The sequence below is a fragment of the Chlorocebus sabaeus genome, chromosome 24 (assembly GCF_047675955.1).
Source record: "Chlorocebus sabaeus isolate Y175 chromosome 24, mChlSab1.0.hap1, whole genome shotgun sequence".
NCBI classification, from domain to species: Eukaryota; Metazoa; Chordata; class Mammalia; order Primates; family Cercopithecidae; genus Chlorocebus; species Chlorocebus sabaeus.
In genome coordinates, this window is record NC_132927.1 from 615648 (window position 1) to 640312 (window position 24665).

General features: G+C 51.4%; 1 protein-coding gene across 2 annotated transcripts; it reads left to right on the plus strand.

Moving 5' to 3' along the window:
* Window positions 1-2070: 2070 nt before the first annotated feature.
* On the plus strand, window positions 2071-11915 carry NFATC4 (nuclear factor of activated T cells 4). Of its 2 annotated transcripts, none has more exons than XM_007986340.3 (10): window positions 2071-2350; window positions 3417-4512; window positions 6327-6489; window positions 7059-7258; window positions 7585-7757; window positions 8216-8356; window positions 9525-9580; window positions 9840-9966; window positions 10159-10740; window positions 11498-11915. In XM_007986340.3, the coding sequence occupies exons 1-10, from the start codon at window positions 2251-2253 to the stop codon at window positions 11563-11565; spliced, it is 2706 nt and encodes a 901-aa protein (XP_007984531.3). In that variant the 5' UTR covers window positions 2071-2250; the 3' UTR covers window positions 11566-11915. The 2 variants fall into 2 exon arrangements, with proteins under 2 accessions (XP_007984531.3, XP_037841566.2); XM_037985638.2 differs by lacking the exon at window positions 2071-2350 and adding an exon at window positions 2844-3286.
* The last annotated feature ends 12750 nt before the right edge of the window (window positions 11916-24665 follow it).

Here is a 24665-nt window from a genome sequence, read left to right on the forward strand (position 1 = left end):
ACGCCTTCCTTCCCTACCCCCAACACCCATGGAGGGGAAATTGAGTCACTGGGAGGAGAGGCCAGAGTCATCAGGGGAACCAGGGCCGACGCCAGCCCTCAGGGCCTTCCAGATGCTAGGAGGAGGAGGGTTCTCCAGGAAAACAAAGGGGGGTGAGAGGGGAAGGCGGTTGACTGGGCAGGAGCTGAGCCAGACACATGGAGAAACGCTGCCCAGGATCAAAGGAAATATGACATTTGAAAAGAATGTGCGCGTCTGCATGTGCTGTGCGGGCAGTGAGGGGGCCCGGGGAGGGGCAGAGTCTGGGGGAACAGGGGCTGGGTCTCGGGGTCTCTATCCCTGCCTTTCTCGCCTCCGCTTCCCACCTCCCTTGTCCTCTTAGGTACAGGCTGGTTGATGGGTCGAGGTGTTCCTTGTCCTCCCTCCCCGTGTGTTTCTCCTTCCTTTATTTCCGAGATGAAGCTGGAAGGGAAGTGTAACCTGAGGAGACCAACCAAAGGAAAAAAAAAAAAAAAAGAAGAAAATCAAACCAGGCCGCCTCCCGCTCGGCCTCGGAACATTCTTCTCTCCCCGCCGGCCTGGCCTCTTCTCCCCGCCCCTCCTGTGTTGCGGCCCTGGGCTCGGAGCCGGGGCAGCTCCGCACGTCACTGGGGTCCCCGGGGGTTGGGGGGGTCCCCTGGGCGGGCCCGAGGGAGGACCGAGGGGAGGAAGGGAAGCCGCCTCGGCTGCAGCAGAGCTTCGGCCCGTCGGGCGAGCCCTCCCTTCTTTCCCCAGTCCCGTAGAGCCTGTTTCTCATTAGAGTAACGGGCGCGGTCCCCGCCCGGCTTCTGAGTGTTTGTAAACGTCTGACCCGGGGCCGTAGCTTAACCGTTTTGTTGCTGGGATGGGGCGGGGATGGGGGTGCGGCCCTGAACCGGAGGGATTTAGAGACTGGAGACGCTGCGGCCTCTCAGACAGGTTTGAAACTGTGTGGGAGAAAATGATAACCACCCTCCCATCCCTCCTACCCACCAGCCTTGCCAGTATCTCCCACCGAGTCACGAATCTCCTAACTCCCTCTCACACGACCCAGGCCTCTCCAAGCCTGACTTTCCCGGAAACTCCAGTCCGGGTCTTCCTTCCTCCTCCAGCCCAGGTGACAGGTGTCCAGCCCGGGGCGGGGGCAGCGGGGGAGGGGGGAGCCCACAGGGTCCCGAGGTTTCAGGCCCCTAGTAAACCTGGCAAGGATTTTTAGAAGAGCCGGAGTGGGATGCTATCGGGTCAGAGATTCATTCTAAACTACAGTTCTAGGGAGGAGGGAGCCAACTTCCCGTGGAGGCTAATTCATGGCCCCTCTGGGTGGCTGGGACAAGGGTAGTGGCAAAGCCTGGCCTGGATCTACGCCCATCAAGGGCTGTGGGCCTAGGGACAGTTCTCAAAGACTCTTTGGCTCGGACTGCTCCCAGAGGCATCCAGGCTGGCTAAGGGTTCTTCATCTTTGGGGGTCGTTGAGGAATGGCTAATGGAGGCACTGATTCAGCAGGGCAAAAGACTTCCAGAAGGCCCGGGCAGAGTAGCCCCAGGCAAGGGACCTGGAAGAATAGCCTTTTCCTCTTACGAGCAGCTCGGTGCCACTCTGCCCCAGGACCCTCCTGGCGCCAGGCTTGGAGGGAAAGGGGAGGATAAGTGGTTCCGCCTTGCTAGGTGCTATCTACACAGTCTTCAGAACTTAGAAAAGGGTCTTCCGTGGGCTCTCTACCCTGGGGGCCCAGGATGTGGCCCCTTTAAAGCTCTCGGACCCAGAACCTTGAACTGAGACTATGGGAGGTGGGGGCTGGGCTCCCTGAGGGAAATGATTGTCACAACGGCAGACCAATAGGCAACATTAGTATCACTCTTGAAGGACCGTTTTCCAATTCAGTTTTTTTTTTTTTTTTTGAGGGGGAGGGACTGAAGAGAGGACAGAGGGAGGGAGGGTGGGGGAGGACGAGGGGCGCGTGGTTTTCCCATCTCATCCCTGGAGGAGGGGCTGGAGCATCCCCGGCAGCCAATCAGGGACAGGCTGGGGGGGGCCGCTTTGAAGAAGTTTGGGGGAAAAAAGTTTGGAAAAGTTTCTATAATAACGAGGGGGCTTCTGGAGGGAGGCGGCAGCGACGGAGGAGGGGGCTTCTCAGAGAAAGGGAGGGAGGGAGCCACCCGGGTGAAGATACAGCAGCCTCCTGAGCTCCCCCCTCCCACCCAGGCCGGGACCTGGGGGCTCCTGCCGGATCCATGGGGGCGGCCAGCTGCGAGGATGAGGAGCTGGAATTTAAGCTGGTGTTCGGGGAGGAAAAGGAGGCCCCCCCGCTGGGCGCGGGGGGATTGGGGGAAGGTTAGTCCGGGGCTGGGAAGGGGTCTTGGGGTCAGTGAGTGGAGGGCCGGGGATCCTGACTCTGGGGAATTTAAGGCAGCGAGCCTAGGGTGGGGGGTGAGGGAGTCAGAGGTCGAAGGGAGTCGGGGGAGCTTGTTGGCCTGCGGAAGTGAGGCTGGGGGCCCGGGCACCACTTTCTCCTTTTTAGGTCGTGACTGGGGTGGGGGTGGGGGTGCTGTTGGCTGTGCGCCGCCTCCCGGCTGGGCCGCCTGTCACTGAACTGGGGGGCGGGCGGGAACGGCGGCCCCAAGAGCACCAGGCGCCGCCAGGGAAAGGGGAGGTTCGGCGCTGGAGCTGGCGGCTGGCAGCCCGAGCCCTGGCCCGGCCGACTGGACGCCCGGGGCTGGGGGCGCTGTCAGGCCTCGCCGGGGCGCCCCTCCCCCTCCCCCGTCTGGCCGCAATGAGAGGCAGATGGCGGGGACCGAGCCGGGGGCGGCGGCTGCCGCTCGCACGAATCCGCGCTGCCCGCTGCCCCCCTTCCCCCGGCTGGGCCCGGCACGCATCACCCCCTCGGCTGCACCTCCGCCCTCAGATGGCGGGGAGAGAAGGCGGAGCCACCTCCCCTAGTCACCACAGCCCTGACGCCCCCCTCCCCTCTGGCCACGGTTGCGATGGCAACTGGGGCTCCTGCCAGCGCCGTTTGGGGGTTTGGGAACCGCTGCTAATTGGGTTCATGTGTGAGTCGCCCCCAGTCCAGCCCAGTGCCTCAAGAAACACGCCTCCAGGCCCAGCCCCAGCTCCAGCCCCTCTGGACCCACCTCTCTCACCTTAAGACCCACCAGATCGGGTACCCTCGGTCCCAGGATCCAGGGGCCAGTGGGCAAAGGCCTGGCATGCCTGCTTCAATCTCCTCCATCTTCCCAGGTCCAACTCTGCTTTTGTCTTGTGGCTCAGAAGGTCTCCTTGCTGAGGGGCAGGGAGCATAGGAGGACTTGGGGCCTGGGGGCCTGGCCACTTAAGGAACCTAGCCATCTCACCTGCTTCTCTTTTTCCCCCTCTCCCTCTGCTCCTCTTCCCATTTTGACAGAACTGGACTCAGAGGATGCCCCGCCATGCTGCCGTCTGGCCTTGGGAGAGCCCCCTCCCTATGGCGCTGCACCTATCGGTATTCCCCGACCTCCACCCCCTCGGCCTGGCATGCATTCGCCACCGCCGCGCCCAGCCCCCTCACCTGGTACCTGGGAGAGCCAGCCCGCCCGGTCGGTGAGGCTGGGAGGACCAGGAGGGGGTGCTGGGGGTGCTGGGGGTGGCCGTGTTCTCGAGTGTCCCAGCATCCGCATCACCTCCATCTCTCCCACGCCGGAGCCGCCGGCGGCGCTGGAGGACAACCCTGATACCTGGGGGGACGGCTCTCCTAGAGATTACCCCCCACCAGAAGGCTTTGGGGGCTACCGAGAGGCAGGGGGCCAGGGTGGGGGGGCCTTCTTCAGCCCAAGCCCTGGCAGCAGCAGCCTGTCCTCGTGGAGCTTCTTCTCCGATGCCTCTGACGAGGCAGCCCTGTATGCAGCCTGCGACGAGGTGGAGTCTGAGCTAAATGAGGCGGCCTCCCGCTTTGGCCTGGGCTCCCCGCTGCCCTCGCCCAGGGCCTCCCCTCGGCCATGGACCCCCGAAGATCCCTGGAGCCTGTATGGTCCAAGCCCCGGAGGCCGAGGGCCAGAGGATAACTGGCTACTCCTCAGTGCTCCTGGGCCCACCCCAGCCTCCCCCCGACCTGCCTCTCCATGTGGCAAGCGGCGCTATTCCAGCTCAGGAACCCCATCTTCAGCCTCTCCAGCTCTGTCCCGCCGTGGCAGCCTGGGGGAAGAGGGGTCTGAGCCACCTCCACCACCCCCATTGCCTCTGGCCCGGGATCCTGGCTCCCCTGGTCCCTTTGACTATGTGGGGGCCCCACCAGCTGAGAGCATCCCTCAGAAGACTCGGCGGACTTCCAGCGAGCAGGCGGTGACTCTGCCTCGGTCTGAGGAGCCTGCCCCATGCAATGGGAAACTGCCCTTGGGAGCAGAGGAGTCTGTGGCTCCTCCAGGAGGTCCCCGGAAGGAGGTGGCTGGCATGGACTACCTGGCAGTGCCCTCCCCACTCGCTTGGTCCAAGGCCCGGATTGGGGGACACAGCCCTATCTTCAGGTGAGGGTTGTGCCTGGCACCACCGCTTTCTCCAGCCATTCCACTAGGGGAGCAGGAGGGTCAAGGGATGGATTTTAAGACATTAGTTTCATGACCCCTGAATTTCAAAAGAGAATCTGCAACCAGCTTAGCAGCTGCCAACTACCTGGTTTTAAAGAGAATTAGAAAAAAAGTGCACCTCTGGATGATTTACAAAAGGGCAACAGTTCCCTGTGGACCAATTAGAAAAAGCCCCTCCACCCTCCCACCTCCAGCTATTGTAGGAGGATCAACTAGGATAAGGAGGTGTTCCTGTAGCCTATAGAGTGCTCCCAAGACCCAGCTCTGCACTGGCATGTGGCTGAGTGTGGAACTTGGGCTGGATTTCAGCCTTCCACTCTGGCCCTTTCAATAGGTGCCAGACCTAAGCAGATTTCCACTCTGTTGTAGGAAATTCCCCTTCTCCATTCCTCAATTTCTAGAGCCTGACCTAGCGGCTTAAAAGTATAGCTGCACCTTGAATAAAATAGCAGATATTTGCAAGTCAAATAATTCATATTAAAACTTGGAGTTCTATTCCTTCCACTCTCAGAGAATCTTGCCCATTTCAATAATCCTAAATCTTGAGCTGGTTCTGTCCAGAAACGTTTCTAGGGGAAAGAAACGTTAACACTGAGACCCCTGGGTTTCCCATAGGGCAAAATTTCTCAACCTCAACTCTATTAATTCAGCACTACTATTTTGAGCAGCATAATTCTTTGTTGTGTGGGGGTGTACTGGACATTGTAGGATGGTTTAGCAGCATCCCTGGCCTCTACCCATTAGATACTAGTAGCACCCACTCCCCTAGTTGGGAAAACCAAAAATGTCTTCAGACATTGCCAAATATCTGGGCAATTACTTGGGGGGCAATTACCAGTTGAGATCCACGTCCTAGGGTATCAGGGAGCACAATACAGGATAAGTTGTCCCATCTGAAACCCTTAGCTCCCTGGAACTCCACCTATCAAGCCCCAACTAGTGGAAAGAGAGCTGGCTTGGGAGCAGAATGTACTCAGTCCTAGGTCTGTCAGTAGCTGCTGGCTTCAGTTTCTTTTTTTTTTTTTCTTTGAGACAGTGACTTGCTCTGTCACCAAGACTGGAGTGCAGTGGTATGATCTCAGCCTCGACTTCCTGGGCTCAAGTGATCCTCCTGCCTCAGCAGGAGTAGCTGGGACTACAGGAGCACCAACACGCCCGGCTACTTTTTGCATTTTTTGTAGAGACGGGGTTTCACCATGTTGCCCAGGCTGGTCTCAAACTCCTGGGCTCAAGCCATCTTCACAGCGACCCCACCCCTGCCTTGACTTCCCAAAGTGCTGGGATTATAGGTGTGAGCCAATGTGCCTCAATTTTTAAATTTGTAAAACAAAGGGTTCATATCTGAGGCCTTTTCTGGTCTGAAGCAGCAATTCTTTGTTCTTTCCATCCAGGTCTAGGGATTGAGATGGGCTTGAGAATTCTCGATATCCAAGTGAAGCCTTCCCACCCCAACCCCTGGGCTCAGAGCTGGGAAGAAGGGAGTTTTAGGCCTGTTGTCACTTTTCACACTTCAAGGGGCGCTGTCCCCTACCTCCCCTTGCTTCTGGACTTTTGGATTTCTTCATTTCTTTGTCCTTTTTATAGTTTTAAAAAATTTCTTTTTTCCCTTTTTTTCACAAGTGTTGATGTACTTCTTCATTTCTTCTGTGCTTTCTTTTCTCTCAGACCCACACCCCCTCCTCCCTCACAGATACAGTGCGGGCCTGACTGGGGTCTGAGGCTGCACATCATCAATGCTCTTCTCTTCCACCCAGGACCTCTGCCCTACCCCCACTGGACTGGCCTCTGCCCAGCCAATATGAGCAGCTGGAGCTGAGGATCGAGGTACAGCCTAGAGCCCACCACCGGGCCCACTATGAGACAGAAGGCAGCCGTGGAGCTGTCAAAGCTGCCCCTGGCGGTCACCCCGTAGTCAAGGTAAAGGACAGAGAGCAGGCCTGATATCCTTTCTCCTCTCCCAGATGGGTTCCAGCTATGCAGACACATGGCACTGCCCTTTCCCACACTCCCTCTCAGCTCTGACCCTGCAGGCAGCCTGGGGGAGGGGCTGGAGTTGGGGGAGGAGGGGTGCAAGGACCCGGATATACTTTCTAGTCCTCTGTCCTTCCACCCCCACTCAGCTCATCCCATGGGACACCAGCCTCATGTCTACTCTGGAAAATGGTGGCCTGCCAGATATGGGGGAGGGTTTAGGCTGAGGCCAAAAGTCACTGGGAGTTAAGTTTTCTCTATATTGAGTTGGGCCAGTCTCTTTGGAGGCTCTTCTGCCTTTGCCCAGCCCACTTTGGGCTTTATTCCAAGAAAAACACTGTGAACTCCAGGCCATGTTTTCTCCACAACTGGTGCCCAGTTCCCCAAGGGATTCCCTTGCAGGATATCCTTTATCTTTCACCATTCTCATCCCATGGTGGACTGAAAATCTAGGGATGAATAAAGGGTGAGGTGGTAGGGATTTCAATGAAGTGGCCCCTCTCTCCCTCTGCCAGCTCCTAGGCTACAGTGAGAAGCCACTGACCCTACAGATGTTCATCGGCACTGCAGATGAAAGGAACCTGCGGCCTCATGCCTTCTATCAGGTGCACCGTATCACAGGCAAGATGGTGGCCACAGCCAGCTATGAAGCCGTAGTCAGTGGCACCAAGGTGTTGGAGATGACTCTGCTGCCTGAGAACAACATGGCGGCCAAGTAAGTCCCATGCAACTTCCCATAAGTCTGCAGGCTTTATACTAGCTTTCTCCATTGGGCCTATGCTAGCCCACTTCTTCCTTTTCCAAGAAGAGGTAGACTTTATTCCTAGGAGCTGGCTTCAGGCCTACCCACCATCTGGAAGAGGACTTTTGGGGATGCGGGGGTACCCCAGAGAGGCCGTCTCTGGGTTAGAAAATAACCTCCTAGGCACTCATTGAAAGTCATTCAGGGCTTTGGATGGAGGGCGGGAACTTCCCTCTTTAGGGATGTATCACCATTCTGGCTTCAGCTAGGAGGGCTTGCCATCCATCCTTTGCCTCCAGCATTGACTGTGCGGGAATCTTGAAGCTTCGGAATTCAGACATTGAGCTTCGGAAGGGTGAGACGGACATCGGGCGCAAAAACACACGTGTGCGACTGGTGTTCCGGGTACACGTGCCCCAGGGCGGCGGGAAGGTCGTCTCGGTACAGGCAGCGTCGGTGCCCATCGAGTGCTGTGAGCAAAGAGGCCCTGGGCCATCTCTCTGTCTCTTGCAACTCTTGTCTGTGTGTGTGTGTCTGTCTGCCCATTCCCTCTGTAGCGTCCTGTGCCCTGTCTGTCCTGAGTAGCTCTATAGAGGACTCAGGCTTTATTTCTATGCTAGTTTGCCCCTGCCACAGACTCTGTCTCTGGGGTGGCCCAGAGTGACCCTGGACCCTATCTGTTCCTGGGGTGCCCTGTACCCTTGTTTGGGAAACCCCCTGGTCTACTCTGTTTAACCCTCTCTCTGCTCTGGGAGTGGCCCCTTACATGGTGTGTGTGACTCCAAGGATATTACTGGTTTATTTGTGTGTCTACAGCTGAGGAGGGCTCCCTCAGAACCCTGTGGCAGTTTTTCCAAAGTGGGTGGGGGTAGAGGAGGCCACCTCTCCATGCCCAGTCCAGACAGTCCTCTTCCTTGCACTGCTCTGCAGCCCAGCGCTCAGCTCAGGAGCTGCCCCAGGTGGAGGCCTACAGCCCTAGTGCCTGCTCTGTGAGAGGAGGCGAGGAACTAGTACTGACTGGCTCCAACTTCCTGCCAGACTCCAAGGTGGTGTTCATTGAGAGGGGTCCTGGTGAGTACCTGCTGCGGAGGGGAGGGCAGGCAGGGAGAGCTTGGGAGTGGCAGGTGAAATATCTCTGGCATTGTCACTAAACTAGCCAGTAGAGCCTCAGTTTTTTTTATTTGTAAAATGGGACAGACAGACTACCCTTTCTATTATACTGTCTGCTTTCCATGTGGGATGCGTATGACAACAATCTAAGATATTGAGCATGCTGAACAAACAGAAGCGATGCACATTCTGTCTATTAAAGAGGAGGCTCCTCTCCTTCGAGATAATTTATCCCATGTAGATAGGCTCCCCACTGGGCCCCTCTTGAGTTAAGGGCAGTGATTAACAAAGCCTGTTAGGTGCCCCGAGATGGAGCTGCAGGAGTGGAGGAAGGGAAGACTGAGGGTTCGAGTTGCCGGCACCAACCTGAGGCCTTTGCCCTCTCCAAACACTGCTCACCAAGAGCCTCAGTCCCTATATCCTTTTTTTTTTTTTTTTTTTTTTTTTTTTTTGTAGCAGGGTCTCACTTTGTCACCCAGTGCAGTGATGCAATCACGGCTCACTGCAGCCTCAACCTTCTGGGCTCAAGCAATCCTCCAAAAATATTTTGTGTAGAGATAGTGTTTCCCCATGTTGCCCAGGCTGGTCTCAAACTCCTGGACTCAAGTGATCTTTCCACCTTGGCTTCCCAGGGTGGGAGTGGTGGGTGGTGGGATTTATAGGCATGAGCCACTACATCTGGCCCCTATATCCAACTTTAGCATCCTAGGACCATGTCAGAGCTTCTCTAGAGATTCTGGGTCATGATACTTGAGGGTCTCATTGCCTTCTGTCAAACTAGGACCCTTTCCTACCTTTAGTCTTCCTTCTCGGCATATAATGGGAGAGGATGTTTGGAGTTGGGTGAGAGGGCTCAAGAGTTGCTTCCGTTACTGACTCCCTCTGGTTTCTGGGCTGGTCCTGCCATTTCCCTTGGTCTCAGTTTGCTTCCCTGTACCTTGAGGACAGTTTAAAACCCTACCTCTTCCACTCATATTAAGTTAACATGCAGTGGGCTCCTCTGTGTGTCAGATCTTCTAGGGCCTTCTGAATTTGGCCTTGGCTCTAACAGGAGGGGAAATGGCAGAGAACTAGGGCAGGGGGCAGGGGTGCTGGAGTTGGGCTGCAGCTCTCTGTTCCCTCTGGACAGATGGGAAGCTGCAATGGGAGGAGGAGGCCACGGTGAACCGACTGCAGAGCAACGAGGTACCAGTGTCACTAGGATACCTCCCGGGGGGGCGGGGTGGGAGAAGGCAGGGGATTCTCAACTGGGTCCTCTTGCTCATGGGAGTGGACTTTTCTGGAGAAGGTAGACTGGCCATTCTGCAAGCAGGTGCATCTCTAGGGAATGAACTTCGCATCTTAGGAAATGGAGAAAGCTAGGAGGTGGAGTCTGGGTCCCTGGAAAGGCTGGGCTAAGCCCAGATGCCTGAGGGCTCCCTGCCTCATTTTTACTCTTCCCTAGGTGACGCTGACCCTGACTGTCCCTGAGTACAGCAACAAGAGGGTGTCCCGGCCAGTTCAGGTCTACTTTTATGTCTCCAATGGGCGGAGGAAACGCAGTCCTACCCAGAGTTTCAAGTTTCTGCCTGGTGCGCTCTGGGACAGCCCATGGTGGGGGTATAGGGATATGGGGAGCTGGAGCAGGGGCAGAGGGAAGCAGTGTCCATCATGAGGGGCCAAGAGGTGAATGGAACCTGGGAGGAGCAGGCACCTGGAAGGTGTGCAGTGTGGAGACTACCAGACCTCTCACCAGCATGTCCTCCCACTTCTTGTCTTCCCAGTGATCTGCAAAGAGGAGCCCCTACCAGACTCATCTCTGCAGGGCTTCCCTTCAGCATCGGCACCCCCCTTTGGCACTGACATGGACTTCTCACCACCCAGGCCCCCCTACCCTTCCTATCCCCATGAAGACCCTGCTTATGAAACTCCTTACCTATCAGAAGGCTTCGGCTATGGCATGCCCCCTCTGTACCCCCAGACGGGGCCCCCACCATCCTACAGACCGGGCCTGCGGATGTTCCCTGAGACTAGGGGTACCACAGGTTGTGCCCAACCACCTCCAGTCTCCTTCCTTCCCCGCCCCTTCCCTAGTGACCCCTATGGAGGGCGGGGCTCCTCTTTTCCCCTGGGGCTGCCATTCTCTCCTCCAGCCCCCTTTCGGCCTCCTCTTCCTGCATCCCCACCGCTTGAAGGCCCCTTCCCTTCCCAGAGTGATGTGCATCCCCTACCTGCTGAGGGATACAATAAGGTAGGGCCAGGCTATGGCCCTGGGGAGGGGGCTCCGGAGCAGGAGAAATCCAGGGGTGGCTACAGCAGCGGCTTCCGAGACAGTGTCCCTATCCAGGGTATCACGCTGGAGGAAGGTGGGTGTGGGACTGGGGGCTGTGAGTATGAGTGTGTGCAAGAGATTGCTGTGCATGTTTGCTGAGGGCTGGAGCTGGGCTTTTCAGAGATTGGGCATCCCTGGTCTCTCAGGGCCAGTTGGAGGTTCCCAGGTGTCATGTTCTTGATTCCTATGGCTGCCTGAATCCAATTAACTGAATTCTGAAGGGTGCATGGGGTAACTGTCTCAGCCTTTCTTCTGCCTCTGCCTCTGCCCTCTGCTCCAAATCATAAAATCTTAGAGCTAGAAGCACTTTCAAGATCATTCTATCCAGCTCACTCAATTTGCAAGTTCAGGCACTGAGTTTCAGAGAGGGATGGTAGCTTGCTGAGGTCCCAGTCAAACACACTTGCATTGCCTCAGCTTTCCCTAAACACGGTGTCTGTGGTCAGGGTTGGTGAGGAGGAGCTTTCCTGTTTTGCCTCTCCTTCCTCCCGTTGGCTATACCCATCTCTGGCCCTGCTGATACCGATTCCCCTGACATTTCAGGCTAAGCCAGCAGGAAAGGGCTAGGACAGGCGCCTGGGAGCCCACATGGAGGGAGTTGGGCAAGATTTGATTCGGAGCAGGTGTCAAGACACGTTGGGGAAACTGAGGCCCAGTAGAAGAGAAGCCAGTAGAGGAGGAATCTAGAGGCCTCCTAGATTAAGGCCTGCCTGGAATGGATTGGGGGTGGGTCTTTGGAAAAGGAGGGGACCCACCTCTAGCCCAGTCTCTCAACTGCCCCTCCTTTACAGTGAGTGAGATCATTGGCCGAGACCTGAGTGGCTTCCCTGCACCTCCTGGAGACGAGCCTCCTGCTTGAACCACCTGAACTGTCATCACACAGCAACCCCAGCCCCAGCCTCAGCCCTGCCCCCTTTTCCTCCTTCCTGGAGTGGTGGCTACAGAAGCTTGGGGCCAATCCTGGCTCCTCTTTCCCCAGCTTCTGTTTGTCTCACTGTCTTCCCTCCACTCCCCAAGCTGAGGTGTGGCCCCCAGGCCTGGTGCTGCCTTGGAGGGCTGGGGGAAGTAGCTGTGGAGGAGGGAGGAGGGTGGAGACTGAGGCTAGGTGCCAGAATGGACTGGAGTGAAGGCATGTCTGGAGTGTGGGCAGGCTGTTGTGCTGGGAAGCTGGGGACACGTTGATGGTAATAAACTGCTCAATGACCAGTGTTTCAGGCTCCAGAGCTCTTTGGAGAGACGGGTTGGGGCAGCTTACTCCAGCCCCAGTCCAAGGAGGCCCAGAAGTTGGAAAGAGATGGAATGTGGCTGGGAACATTGCATCCCAAAGAGCTCAGTGGAGGAGGCTGGGGAAGGCATGAGGGGGCTAGCAGGCTCCTTGACTGGGGCCAGGATTTGGGGCCAGGGCTTGAGTAGGCCTCTCCACTCTCCTCCTTGGGGGTCCAGATTCCTTAGGAGCTTTGGGATGGGGCCCAGGAGGCTGCATTTTTCAAGCTCCTTAGTCTTGCCACCACACAGATGATTCTGATCCATAGCCAAGAAGAGGACACACTGATGTAGTTAATCTCTCTCATTTACAAAGGAGGATTCTAAGATTCAGAGAGGGAAAGGGACTTGCCTGAGGTCACGTAGATAATCAGCAGCATGTTGAATTGCACTCCTGGGCTCCTGTCCCCCGCCCCCATTCAGACACGCTGACTCAAGAGGTCCAGGCCTCTAAGGCTTCTCTCCCTGGAGTGAGGGTGGAGGTGAGGGAGAGCTAGCACAAGCTCTCCCTCTGGATCCTCCACTCCTGGGGATTATGAAGACATTCTGGAAAGATTTGTGCTTCAGAGGTAGACTACAGAAAGCAAACAGTCTACCCAGCAACTCTGAATGTCACCTGCCCTGGGAATCACAGCACTGTATGAGTTCCTGGCCTAGCCTGCAAATATACCCATGCTGGCCTTCTAAATAGCTGGTACATCCATCACCACTGAGGGGCCTAGGCTGGAAACCTGGTTTGTCCCCTGTCTTGATGGCCTACGAGAGGCCAAGTCCCATCGGGCTGGGGAAAGTCACTTTGTCTGTCTTGTTCACCTGGAGCCTGACACGCAGTAGGTACTGAGTACAAAGAGCTTGAGTTGGCTAGGCTTGGCTGCAACAAGAGCTTGAGTTGGCTAGGCTTGGCTGCAGGGGGACATGCCTAAAAGACATTCAGGGCGTTTGCACTTGGGAAACTTGCCTCACCTTCAGGCTGGTGGGGCCTCTCTATGCCCAATGAGTCCAGGCAGTCCTAGCAAGTACTCAGGAGAGCAGGGGTGGGTGTGGCAGAGGCTGGCTGTGGATTGGGGGACAACAGAACCAGAGTAACTCCTCACCTGTTGCTGCTTTGCAATGAATTTCCTTTACCTTCATGGAACACAAGCTGCTGTGAACCAAATTGACATCCAGTGATTAGCTCCCGGGCCTTGGTTGCTTTTCAAAGATCCCCTTTAGCCCCTTGCAAGAGTCATTGTCCCATAATCACCATGTCAGAAGGAACCCTAGGGCACTCGTGTCCTATTTAGCAATCTTCAGCACCACCTCTAAGATCTGACAGAGGGTGGGTCAGCCTCTGTGTAAACAAAAAGCTGTTAGGACTTGTTGCCTCTCAAGGTGGACTGTTCTGTTTTCTGCCAGGACACTGCCATTCATGCATTGTCAAGATATTTATTAAACAGCTGCAAAGTGCCAGCCAGTGGGTCCTGGAGGAATTTGTAGCCTCACGGGGCAAAAGTAAATAAACAGCTCATAACAATTCAAACTAAATATTTTTTGCAGAGAGTACATTAGACCTTGAGGAGTCGGTGAACAATGTGTGTGTGTGTGTGTGTGTGTGTGTGTGAGAGAGAGAGAAACAGAGAGAGAGATGGGGTCTTGCTCTAGTGTCCAGGCTGGAGTGCAGTGGCAGGATCACAGCTCATTGCAGCCTCAAATTGCTGGGCTCAAGTTATCCTCTGGCATTAGCCTCCCAAAGTGCTGGGATTATAGGCATGAACCACTGTGCCTGCCTTCAGTGAACAACTTTGTTCTTTCCCTGCTTGCTCCTTCATCCACCACCCCCCTCCCGGGTAGTGGACTGCCTACCAAGGCACACAACCCCATGTCACTCCATCCCACAGTGAACAATTTAAATATGAGATGTAGAGGGAACAGAGGAGAGGCATTCCGTCCAGCTGTGGGGGTTACAGGGAACTTCAGGGGGTGACTTCTAAACTGGGACCTGAAGAATGACTAGTAATTAACCAAGCTAAGAATAGGGGAAGGGCAGGCCAGACAGAGGGACCAGAAGAGGTAAAGTCCTGGAGGGGAGCGGCAAGTAAGAAAGACAGACAGATCTCCAGGGCCTGGTATACCTGGAGAACTCCGAAAGGTTCCCCTTCGAGGGTGGGAAGGCAGGTGAAGTTCTGGAAGTTGGGGGCTATAAGAAGGGATTGCAGAGGGAAGCTAGGCTGAATTCTGAAGGACCTTATAGCCTGCCAGGGTATTTAGAGTTTTCTCAGGATGATGGGCATTCTCCCACTAGACTGTAGGCCTTCAGCTGTGAGTGATGTAATAGATTTGCCATAAAGTTCTTCCTCACCTTGAGCTCACATCTGCTTCCTTGTGACCGCTCTGTAAGGGGTTCGTTATGCCCTCTGGGCCCACATTCTTCAGGCCTAACCCCTCTTCTCTTTGGAATCCTGATGTGGGTAGGCCTCCTGGCGCCTTTGCGTGTGCTCACTCTGAGACTGGGGTCATTGTCTCCTCCCAGGCTCTCTACAGACATGTAGCTTCCTGGGGCTGTAGTTAGGAGAGAGAAGAACAAGGCTGGGTCTCCAGGTGGTGTCAGAAAAGACCTTCTTGGCCCAGGTCTGAGGATTACTTGTGTTTGAACCACTAAGGAGGTTTTTGTTTTTGTTTTGTTTTTAATACAGATTCCTAAGCAACCCTTAACCTATTTGGGAGGGAGGACTGGACCCAGGTATCTGTGTATTAAAGAATACCTTCGGTGATTCTTCAGCACAGGAAAGTTCAAGTACTAGAGTCACCTGCCAATTGTCATTCCTTCCCATTCCAGATTCCAAAATAGCCCACTGCCCCGATGTCTAAATCTTGTCTAGGCTGCCCTGGGTAGAGAGTCACCTGGTGAAGAGGAGGAGACAGACACACACAGTCCTCACATTGCAGTTCATCCTTCCCCTCACCTGGCTCTGTCCTGCTAGTCAGAGAATGTGAGGACGGTCTCAGGCACAGCCTGCAGTCCTGGTACAGGAGCATCTCTGCCCTCTGAACTTACTGAGTCTCCTTCTTTGGCTGGAACTCTGGGCCTCCACGATGCTTGGGGAGTGGTATGTTGCGTAGCTTTCCATTGGGGTTTGGGATCTGCTTGGATTGAGTTCCGTGATGCCTTGGAACCCACTGCTGGACTTTCTAAATTGTCATGGAGAGGAACTCCTGGAAATTCCAGATGCAGAAAGTGCACAGGGGTTTGGCTGCTTTTATGGGAGCCTGTTTTAATGGCCTCAGTGTCTTGATTGTTCACGTAGCCAAATCCCCACAAAGTGCTGCAGGGACCCTGCTCTGTGCCAAGCCCTGTGCTAGGCTCCAGGGACATGCATCTCACTGCAGCCTTGACCTGAAGGAGCAGACAATCTCATCACTAATGAGAGAGATCTTCCTGCCTAGAGATTGAGGTGAACAGAGCAATGAGTAATGGTGGGGAAGTCCCTGCGGCTTTGGGATGTCAGAGAAAGGGCACTGAGTCTGTCCTCTCTCGCTGCTTGTGTATCTCTTGTAGTAACAGTAGACAATTACGTTTTGAGATAACCCATGAGTCCATCCCTTATGGTGGGAACATGATATTCTCTGAAAGGAACATATGTTCCCAATGTCCATTCTACTGGAATAAAGAGTGTCTGAGTCAGGAAATGGGGATTTGTTACTGAGGCCTTGGGTAGAGTTAGAGGAAGCATCTCTCTGTACTTCTCTCTCCTGGATCTGAACCCTGAGGGCACTAGTTAGGCCAGGCTGTTCCCAAGTAGCCCCCACCTTGGTGAGGCAGAATCCTGGCAGGGCCGGGAGCCAAGGGCCAAGGGGCAAGGAGGCAGCTCCATTGCTGGGTGGCACTCCACTTTTATGCTCCTCTGAGCAATTCCTTTCAGTTCTTCCTGGATCTCTTACTTTCCTAGGGCTGCTGAACCAAAGCATCACAAACTGGGTGGCATAAAACGACCGAAATTTATCGTCTCACAGTTCAGGAGGCCAGCAGACTGAAATCGAGCTGTTGGCAGGGTTGGTTTCTTCTGCCGGCCCTGAGGGAGGATCTGTTCCATGCCTGTCTCTTAGTTCCTGATGGTTGTTGGCAGGCTTTGATGTTCCTCGGCTTGTCGAAGCATCACTCCAATCTTGGCCTCTGTTGTAACATGGCTGTTCCCTATGGCTCCTCTGTGTTTCTGTGTCCAAATAAACCTCCTTTCTCTTATAAAAGAGACTGATCATTGGATTTAGGGCCCACCCTAATCTACTCTGAGCTCATCTTAACTTGAATACATCTGGAAAGACCATGTTTCCAAATAATGTCACATTTACAGGTACTGGAGCTTAGGACTTGAACATATCTCTTTTGGGGATATGTTTGGGAATTTTGGGGACCCAATTCAATTCCCTAAACTGGGTTTCCTGCAAAATTTTGTCAGTCATTATGATCTCAGTTTTGCTATGGAAGGTTAAGTAAAAGTGCCCGTGTTTGGGTCCATCCAAGTGGTGAAAGGGAGAATATTATCTTCTGATTCCAGCTTGGTGGATGCAGCCATAATTCATGGGATTCCCAGGACAAAGGTGACTTTTGAAGGAGGAAAAAGTAGGAATTCCTGGCCCAAATCCTCAAGAGATTCTTCCTGTCCTGCTGTCCTTAGACAGTCTTGGTGTTATTTTATTTGGGATGCTGGCCGATTGTAGGTTTACTTACAACTACATTTCCAAACTGGAAAGAGTTAATAAGATGAAAAAGAAGTAAGTCATTACATGAGGATGGGATTCTCCATGAGTATTGTATATTAAAAGCTCTGAGGAGTCCTCTGAGAAATCCCTTTAGCTGTTTAATCCAGTGTTTCCCAAACTTATTTAATCATGATGCTCTTTTCTGTAGGACAGTACTGTGTCCATTAATTACTCCCATGTAACACATTACCCCAAAAACATAGTGACTTAAAACAACAATGAAAAGCTATTTCTCAAAGTTTCTGGGGATCAGAAACTTGGAAGTAGCTTGGCTGAGCAGTTTTGGCTTGGTGTCTTTCATGAGGCTCCAGTCATTGGAAGTGTCGCTAGAACTGGAGGATCCATATTCTAGGTGGCTCAGTCACAGGGCTGGCAAGTGGGTGTTGGCTGCTGGTGGGAGGCCTCAGTTCTTCACCTTCTGTGCTCTCCACAGGGCTGCTTGTGTGTCCTCATGACATGGTAGTTGGGGCTTACCCCACCGTGAGCTACCCAAGAAGCCAAGGTGGAAACTTCATAACCTTCCCTTGGAAGGAACTGTCACCCCCACCATACCCTATTAATCACACAGACCAGCCCTAATTCAGTGTGGGGACACCAGAAAGTGAAGGTCATATGGGGCCATCTTGGAGGCTGAGTGCTACATTAATTAATTCACTCAACAAATACTAACTAGTACCTACGAGTGCCAGACACTGTTCTAGACACTGAGGATACAACAATGAGCAGAATAGACACACACTTGTCTCCATGGAGCTCACATTCTACTGATACTTCATTCAACGCTTGAGACAATTTGGGAAGTGCTGCTTCACACTTCATTCAACGCTTGAGACAATTTGGGAAGTGCTGCTTCACAGGTATTTGGAAGAGTAAGTGAGAATTGCGAATACAGAATGATAAATGTGGCCAGGTGCGGTGGCTCACGCCTGTAATCCCATCACTTTTGGAGGCCAAGGTGGGCAGATTGCTTGAGCCCAGGAGTTTGAGACCAGCCTGGGCAACATGGCAAAACCCTGTCCCTACAAAAAATACAAAACTTTGCCAGGCGTGGTAGTGCACGTCTGTAGTCCCAGCTACTTGGGAGGCTGAGGTGGGGGGATCACTTGAGCCTGGGAGGCAGAGGTTGTAGTGAGCCCAGATGGTGAAACTGCACTCTAGCCTGGGTGACAGAGTGAGGCCCTGTTTCAAAACAAAACAAACAAAAAAAAGATAAATGCTAAAACAGGAGAGAAACTCACAATATCAAGGGAATGAGGTGTCCTGACGTAGACTTGGAGAGTGGTCACAGATGGTTTCCTGAAAGAGGTAGACGCGTGAAGTTAGCCAATTAAAGGAGGAGTGGGAAGAGGAAAAGTGTTGCAAGCAGATGGAACAGCATGTACAATGCCCCAAAGCTTGATACAGTTGGAGAACGAAAGCAGCAGGAGCATATTATGTGTGTATATGTGTTATGTGTGTGCTCATGCATGTGTGTGCCTGCCCATGCACGCGGGGTGGGGAGAAGAAGTGAAAGATAAGGCTAGATGAGGTAATTGGCTGTGGGAGGGGAGGCAGAGAGATGTCAGTGATGGCATCCATGTTTCTGGTGTGAATCACAGCAATAGAGTATAGATGGGGAGAGAAAGGAGTAGAGAAAAGGAGTAAGAGAGGTCTGGGTTGGTTATAAAAGGAAGAACTCAGTTTTGTTCACATTGAGTACAAGCCACCTTTGGGGTTGTCAAGAACCCGTTACAGGTCAGCAATTCCACAACTGCTTTCTATGCATACCAGTGTTGAACAAATAAGTAAATAAATTGTCGCTAGTGGGAGGCAGGTTTCTCACTGTCACAGAAAGAAGAGGGGTGTTAGGATGGTGGTGGCGCTGGATTTGAGCTGGAGATATCAGTATGAATTCATGTGCATTTTAATACATATATGTACACTTAATAGTATAGAATATCTTTAATAGATCTATATAGATACCTTTATCTCAGATCTCTATATAGATTTATAATCCATAGATGTCTATATGATGTGTATGTATGTACACACAGATAGAGAAATAAATATAGATATTGTATATATACACACACACACATACATATGTCAAAATATATACATATATTTGTTAGCTTTGTCTGCAAAGAGGGCCTAAAAGAAGTGATACCCCATTAGCAACAAGAATACTTAGCATCCAGACCTTGGTTTCTAGATAACATTCTCCAATAAATGAACCAGGGTTCCTTGGAAAAATGGTTAATTCTTGAGCTGGGACAGGGAACACATAAGATGATCCTGGAACAACTTGTAGTGCCAGAAAATAAAGAAGTGCTAAAAAAAAAAAAAAAAAAAAAAAAAGGGCGGAAAGGGGCATATCAAAAGGACACAGGAGCCAACTTGAAAGAGCTCCCAATGACCAAATCTGGAACAGTTTGAGCAATGGTAATAGATAATAATATTGGATTATAACTCCAAGAGTAAAATAAACCTTTATGAATCCACACTGATGTAAATAAAGTATTGAATAAATAACTAAATGAGAGAGAAGGGATAAATCTTACTTGCAAAAGAATTCTAATTATAAATGTATCAAGAATAAGGAAAATACAAAATCACGATTAGATCATCACAATAATAATTGCTACAGGCAAGATCCATTGATGAATGTTAAAAGCAGTAGATAAAACTTTAAGGAAAAACAGGACATTTGCAAAACCTTCAAGTATCTGCCCCCAAATACGTGAATACCTGAGTGGTGTTCACACACTATCACAAATTCTTTGATTTCCCTTTCTCCAGGAGGTACAGCTTATTTCCTGTTGCCTTGAGTGTGCTCTGGACTTGGGGACCTGCTTCTTACAGACTATGGAAAGAGAAAAAGAGTAACTTTGCAGTGGAGAAACCTCACAAACACCACCTGAACCGAATGGTCAGGATGAAGATCACCAGTGATAAATCATGTTGACATCGTGTGCTGCCGTATACCGCAACGAGAAGGGCATCACCTTTGTGCTACGCCTGCCAAAATCGACAACCTTAGTCTATTCATGAGAAAACACCAGACAATCCCAGATTGGGGGACATTCTACAAAATACCTAACCATGAGTCTTAAAAAGTGTTAAAATTTAAATTAATGTTTTTTTCTTAAATAGGGTCTTACTCTGTTGCCCAGGCTGGAGTGCAGTGGCATGATCATTGCTCACTGCAGCCTTGGCCTCCCAGGCTCTAGCAATCCTTCCACCTCAGCCTCCAAGTAGCTGGGACTACAGGTGTGCACCACCATGCCCGGATTATTTTTGTATTTTTTGTAGAGACAGTGTTTTGCCATGTTGCCTAGGATGGTCTCAAACCCCTAAGCTCAAGTGATTCACCCACCTCACCTTCAAAGTGCTGGGATTACAGGTGTGAGCCACTATGGCCTACCCACTTTACATGTTTTAATTCTACATTTGCTGCATTCCTAAACCAAGGCTCAGAGCAATTGATTAAAAATAGCAGCAGCAGCAGCAGCAGCAGAAGAAGAAGAAGAAGAAGAAGAAGAAGAAGAAGAAGAAGAAGAAGAAGAAGAAGAAGAAGAAGACGACACGTTAAGGAGGCCGGGCGCTGGGGCTCACGCCTGTAATCTCAGCACTTTGGGAGGCCGAGGTGGGTGGATCACTTGAGGTCAGGAGTTTGAGGTCAGCCTGACCAACATGGTGAAACCCCATCTCCACTAAAAATACAAAAATTAGCTGGGCATGGTGGCAGGTGCCTGTAATCCCAGCTACTCGGGAGGCTGAGGCAGGAGAATTGCTTGAACCCGGGAGGCGGAGGTTGCAGTGAGCTGAGATTGTGCCACTGCACTCCAGCCTGGATGACAAAGAGAGACTCCATCTCAAAAAAAAAAAAAAAAAAAAAAAAAAAAAACAAAAAAGAAAGAAAACACGTTAAGGAGTATTATCTGCTCCAGGAGGCTTGACAAGCCCTTTACATACATAGCTCATCTTATTTAATCATCTCCCCACAATCCTGAAAAGTCTGTCCCGTTATTATTACCATCTCACAAGTCAGGAAACTGAGGCACGGAGGGCGTAAGTAATGTCTGGAGTTCCACAGCTTGCCAGAGATAGAGCTAGGATTTGAAAGTCTATTTCCTAACTCCAGGTCCAGCGATCTTTTCCACAACACTGCAGCCAATTCCTTATCACATGGGTGAAATCAGATGAAAAGTAAACATCCAGGGCAGTCTTCAAATGAGGCAGCCAGACAGGCCAGAGATCGAACTTCAGACTTTTAACCAAAGGTTCTGGGATTCATGCTCCCAGTTGGGCACTGTTTACTTCTTAAGTAGTAAAATGAATGGGGTTGGATTGATCCAGTGTCTAAGATCCCTTCCAATTCTAACACTTAGGAGTTTATGTTTCAAAAGAACAGCCTGCAGAGGAGCCTGCAGAAGGGGACCCTCCCACTCAGGGTGGCCTGATAGAATATAGGACATGCATGTCCCACCCCCAGCCCTCTCTGCAAAAGTTAGAGTCAGGGAGGGGAATATAGGCTGAGTGTTCGTAGAATGAGGCTGGTTTTTAGCCCCCACGCACTCCCTTTCCCTACTGCATTCTTTTTTTTTTTTTGAAAGATGCTGCTCAGCCTTCGAGTGAAGTCTTCTTCATCCATGATGGCAAAGGGCAGAGGAAGACAGATGCCCAAGGGCTCCATCAGCCTTGGTACTTTGTCAACCCCCAGTCACTAGCATGAAAGGTTTTTCCAAGACAGAGTAGGTAAATTTCAATTTTTTTTTTTTTTGACACAGAGTCTCACTCTGTTGCCCAAGTTGGAGTGCAATGGCACAATCTCAGCTCACTGCAACCTCTGCCTCCTGGGTTCAAGTGATTCTCCTGCCTCAGCCTCCCTAGTAGCTGGGACTACAGGTGCATGTCACCATGCCTGGCTAATTTTTTTTTGGTGTTTTTAGTAGAGACGGGGTTTCACCATGTTGGCCAGGCTGGTCTTGAACTCCTGACCTCTGGTGATCAGCCCACCTTGGCCTCCTAAAGTTCTGGGATTACAGGCATGAGCCACTGTGCCCAGCCTCAATTTTATCTTGTGTTGTGTTTGTATTATTTTCTCCATTCTCCAAATTCAGACACTTCCTAACTTAGCACCCATTGGCTACTGCTCATAGTCCTGCCTGGTTTGGGGTTTCCCACTTTGGGGTGGATCTGGCTCCACTTCATTTTCTGCCTCCATCAAGACTCCCTATTGTTTCTTTGAGGTTGTATTAGGTCAAGGCAAACAATTCTCTTGTTCTCCCAAGATGTAGCAAAATGTCACAATTCTTTTTGGCTCCATTGTTCATTAGCCACTCCATTTTGTTATTCTATTTGCACTACTTCATCACTGAACAAACTTTTTTTAAATAAAGATTTGTGATGGTTAATTTTATGTGTCAATTTGACTGGGCTAAGTGATGCCCAGGTAGCTGGTAAAATATTATTTCTGGGTACGTCTGTGAGAGTGTTTCTGGAAGCGATTAGCATTTGAATTGGTAGACTAAATGAAGATCTTCCCTCATCAATGTGGGTCCACATCACCCAATACGTTGAGGGCCTGAATAGAACAAAAAAGTAGAGGAAGGGCAAATTCTCTCTATTTGAGCCCAGTCATCCATCTTCTTTTACCCTTGAACATCAGAGCTGCAGATTCTTGAGGGAAGGGCACACGTAGATTAGTGTTTTCTGCACAATGAGTTCACTCACTTCTCCTTGTCTGACCCATGAATGTGTCCGTATCTTTTGAGGTTCATTTGATTCAGATGCTACAGACACCGCCCTTCTCCAGGCTACTGAAATAACTTTCAAACTTGGACTGAATTACACTACTGACTTCCCTTGTTCTCCAGCTTGCAGTCAGCAGATTGTGGGGCTTCCTGACCTCCCTAATCACATGAGCCAATTCCCATAATCAGGCTCTCTCTCTCTCTCTGTTTCTCCTATTGGTTCTGTTTCTTTGGAGAACCCTAACACAGGATTATAGAAACTGCAGGAGAAAATGTTAGTGCCTGTTGGGATCAGAAAGGCGCATACAATAAAGCCCTATCCTCAAGGCTGTTGCAGCTGTGATAGGAGTTTGTCTTATAGGTTCATTTATTTGTTCACAAAAGATTTACTATGTGTTAATTATCAGGCAATGGTAGGCACTCAGGATACCAAGATCAATAAGATATGATTCCTGTCCTCAAGCAGTTCACACCTAAGAGATCACTAACTGGTGACTGGAGTTGTTTGGTTGGTTGGAAAGGTGCATTAATCATTTCTGTCTCTTATCTATGGCTCATTTCTGTCTGCTATCTATGGCTGTGTAACAAATCACCCCAACTTAGTGGCTTAAAACCACAATGATTTACTTTTCCTCACAATTCTGTGGCTTAACCTGGTGATTCTCCTCCTGGTCTCACCTGGGCACACTCATGTGGTTGCATTCAGTTGGCAGTTTACTAGTTGGTCCTAGACAGCCTCACTCCCAAGTGTGAAACCTCAGCTGGGGCGGCTGGAATGGCTGAGATGAGTTTGCTTCTGTCTGCCCATGTGACTTCTTTCTGCCGGTATCTCAATTTCCTTCCTTCTGGCTATCCTGGGCCTCTTTACAGAAGAGCAGAGCATTCCAAGAGGGTCAAAGCCAAAGTTTCAAGACTTTTTGAGGTCTCGACTCAGTGTTACAAATGCTATGCCCACTGCATCTTATTGGCCAACACAAGTCACAAGGCCCGGCTAGAATGGGGAGGAGGAGGAACAGAATTCATCTCTGATGGAGGAGCAGCAATGTCACATTGTAAAGGGTGGGCAGAGAGAGATGGGAGGAATTTGTGGTCATATGTTGCACTCTACTACAGCTGCTACAGCAAAACAAAATTAGATTTCACATAAACATCAAGTTTACAATGTTTTTTCCTTAACAATGGGGAGATTTGGCAACAAGCCACTGGAGCTGAGTAACTGCTGTGCCATTTAGACTGGACATTCAATCTCTATTCCGTCGTAGTCTCTACCACTTCTTTTTTAAAGAGTTGGGTTCTTGTGCTGTTGTCCAGGCTGGAGTGCACTGGCATGATCATGACTCACCGAAGTCTCGACTGCCTGGGCTCAAATGATCCTCCAGCCTTAGCCTTCAGAGTAACTGGGATTATAGGCACACACCACTCCAGCTAATTTTTTTTTTTTGGTAGAGGTGAGTTTTGCTTTGTTTTCCAGGCTGATCTTGAATTTGTGACCTCAAGTAATATCCTCCTGCCTTGGCCTCCCCACTACTGCTTTATTTATTTATTTTTTTAAGATGGAGTCTTGCTCTGTTGCCCAGGCTGGAGTGTGGTGGTGCGATCTCAGCTCACTGCAACCTCCACCTCCCGGGTTCAAGTGATTCTCCTGCCTCAGCCTCCTGAGTAGCTGGGACTACAGGCATGAACCACCACACACAGCTAATTTTGGTATTTTTAGTACAGACAGAGTTTCACCTTGTTGGCCAGGATGGTTTCAGTCTCTTGACCTCGTGATCTGCCTGGCTTGGCCTCCCAAAGTGCTGGGATTACAGGCGTGAGCCACCATGCCCGGCCCCCTCTACCACTTTTTAAAGGTGAGGAAATTGGGATTTCCAGGGCTAGGATGTAGTAGTCTTTGGGCTACCGATATCAGAACCTATGTTTTTAACCACTATATTCAACTGCCATCACCAAATGGGCTCTATGGATAATTACATGGGAAACCACTGGTGGGGAGTTACTGAAAAAGTTTGAGTAAGCTCATGTCACAGAGCAAGTGATGCTCTTCAATTAACTAGGGCTCTGGATTCAGAGCTGAATAGGGGTGAGGGAGGCGAATGGTCTGGTGGCTGCTAGATCAGTTTTAAAGTCATTTCAGCAGCCTGGGCCAGGGAGGTGTCTGTAGCATCTGAACCAAATGGAACTCAGAAGATAAGGACACATTCTTGGGTCAGACAAGGAGAAATGA

Bases quoted from the DNA above. Each gene is read 5' to 3' on its own strand.
- NFATC4 (XM_007986340.3), top strand. From the start codon at position 2,251: ATGGGGGCGGCCAGCTGCGAGGATGAGGAGCTGGAATTTAAGCTGGTG. The intron at 4,513-6,326 runs GTGAGGGTTGTG...TCTTCCACCCAG, and splicing joins GGACACAGCCCTATCTTCAG to GACCTCTGCCCTACCCCCAC. The intron at 10,741-11,497 runs GTGGGTGTGGGA...CCTCCTTTACAG, and splicing joins GGGTATCACGCTGGAGGAAG to TGAGTGAGATCATTGGCCGA.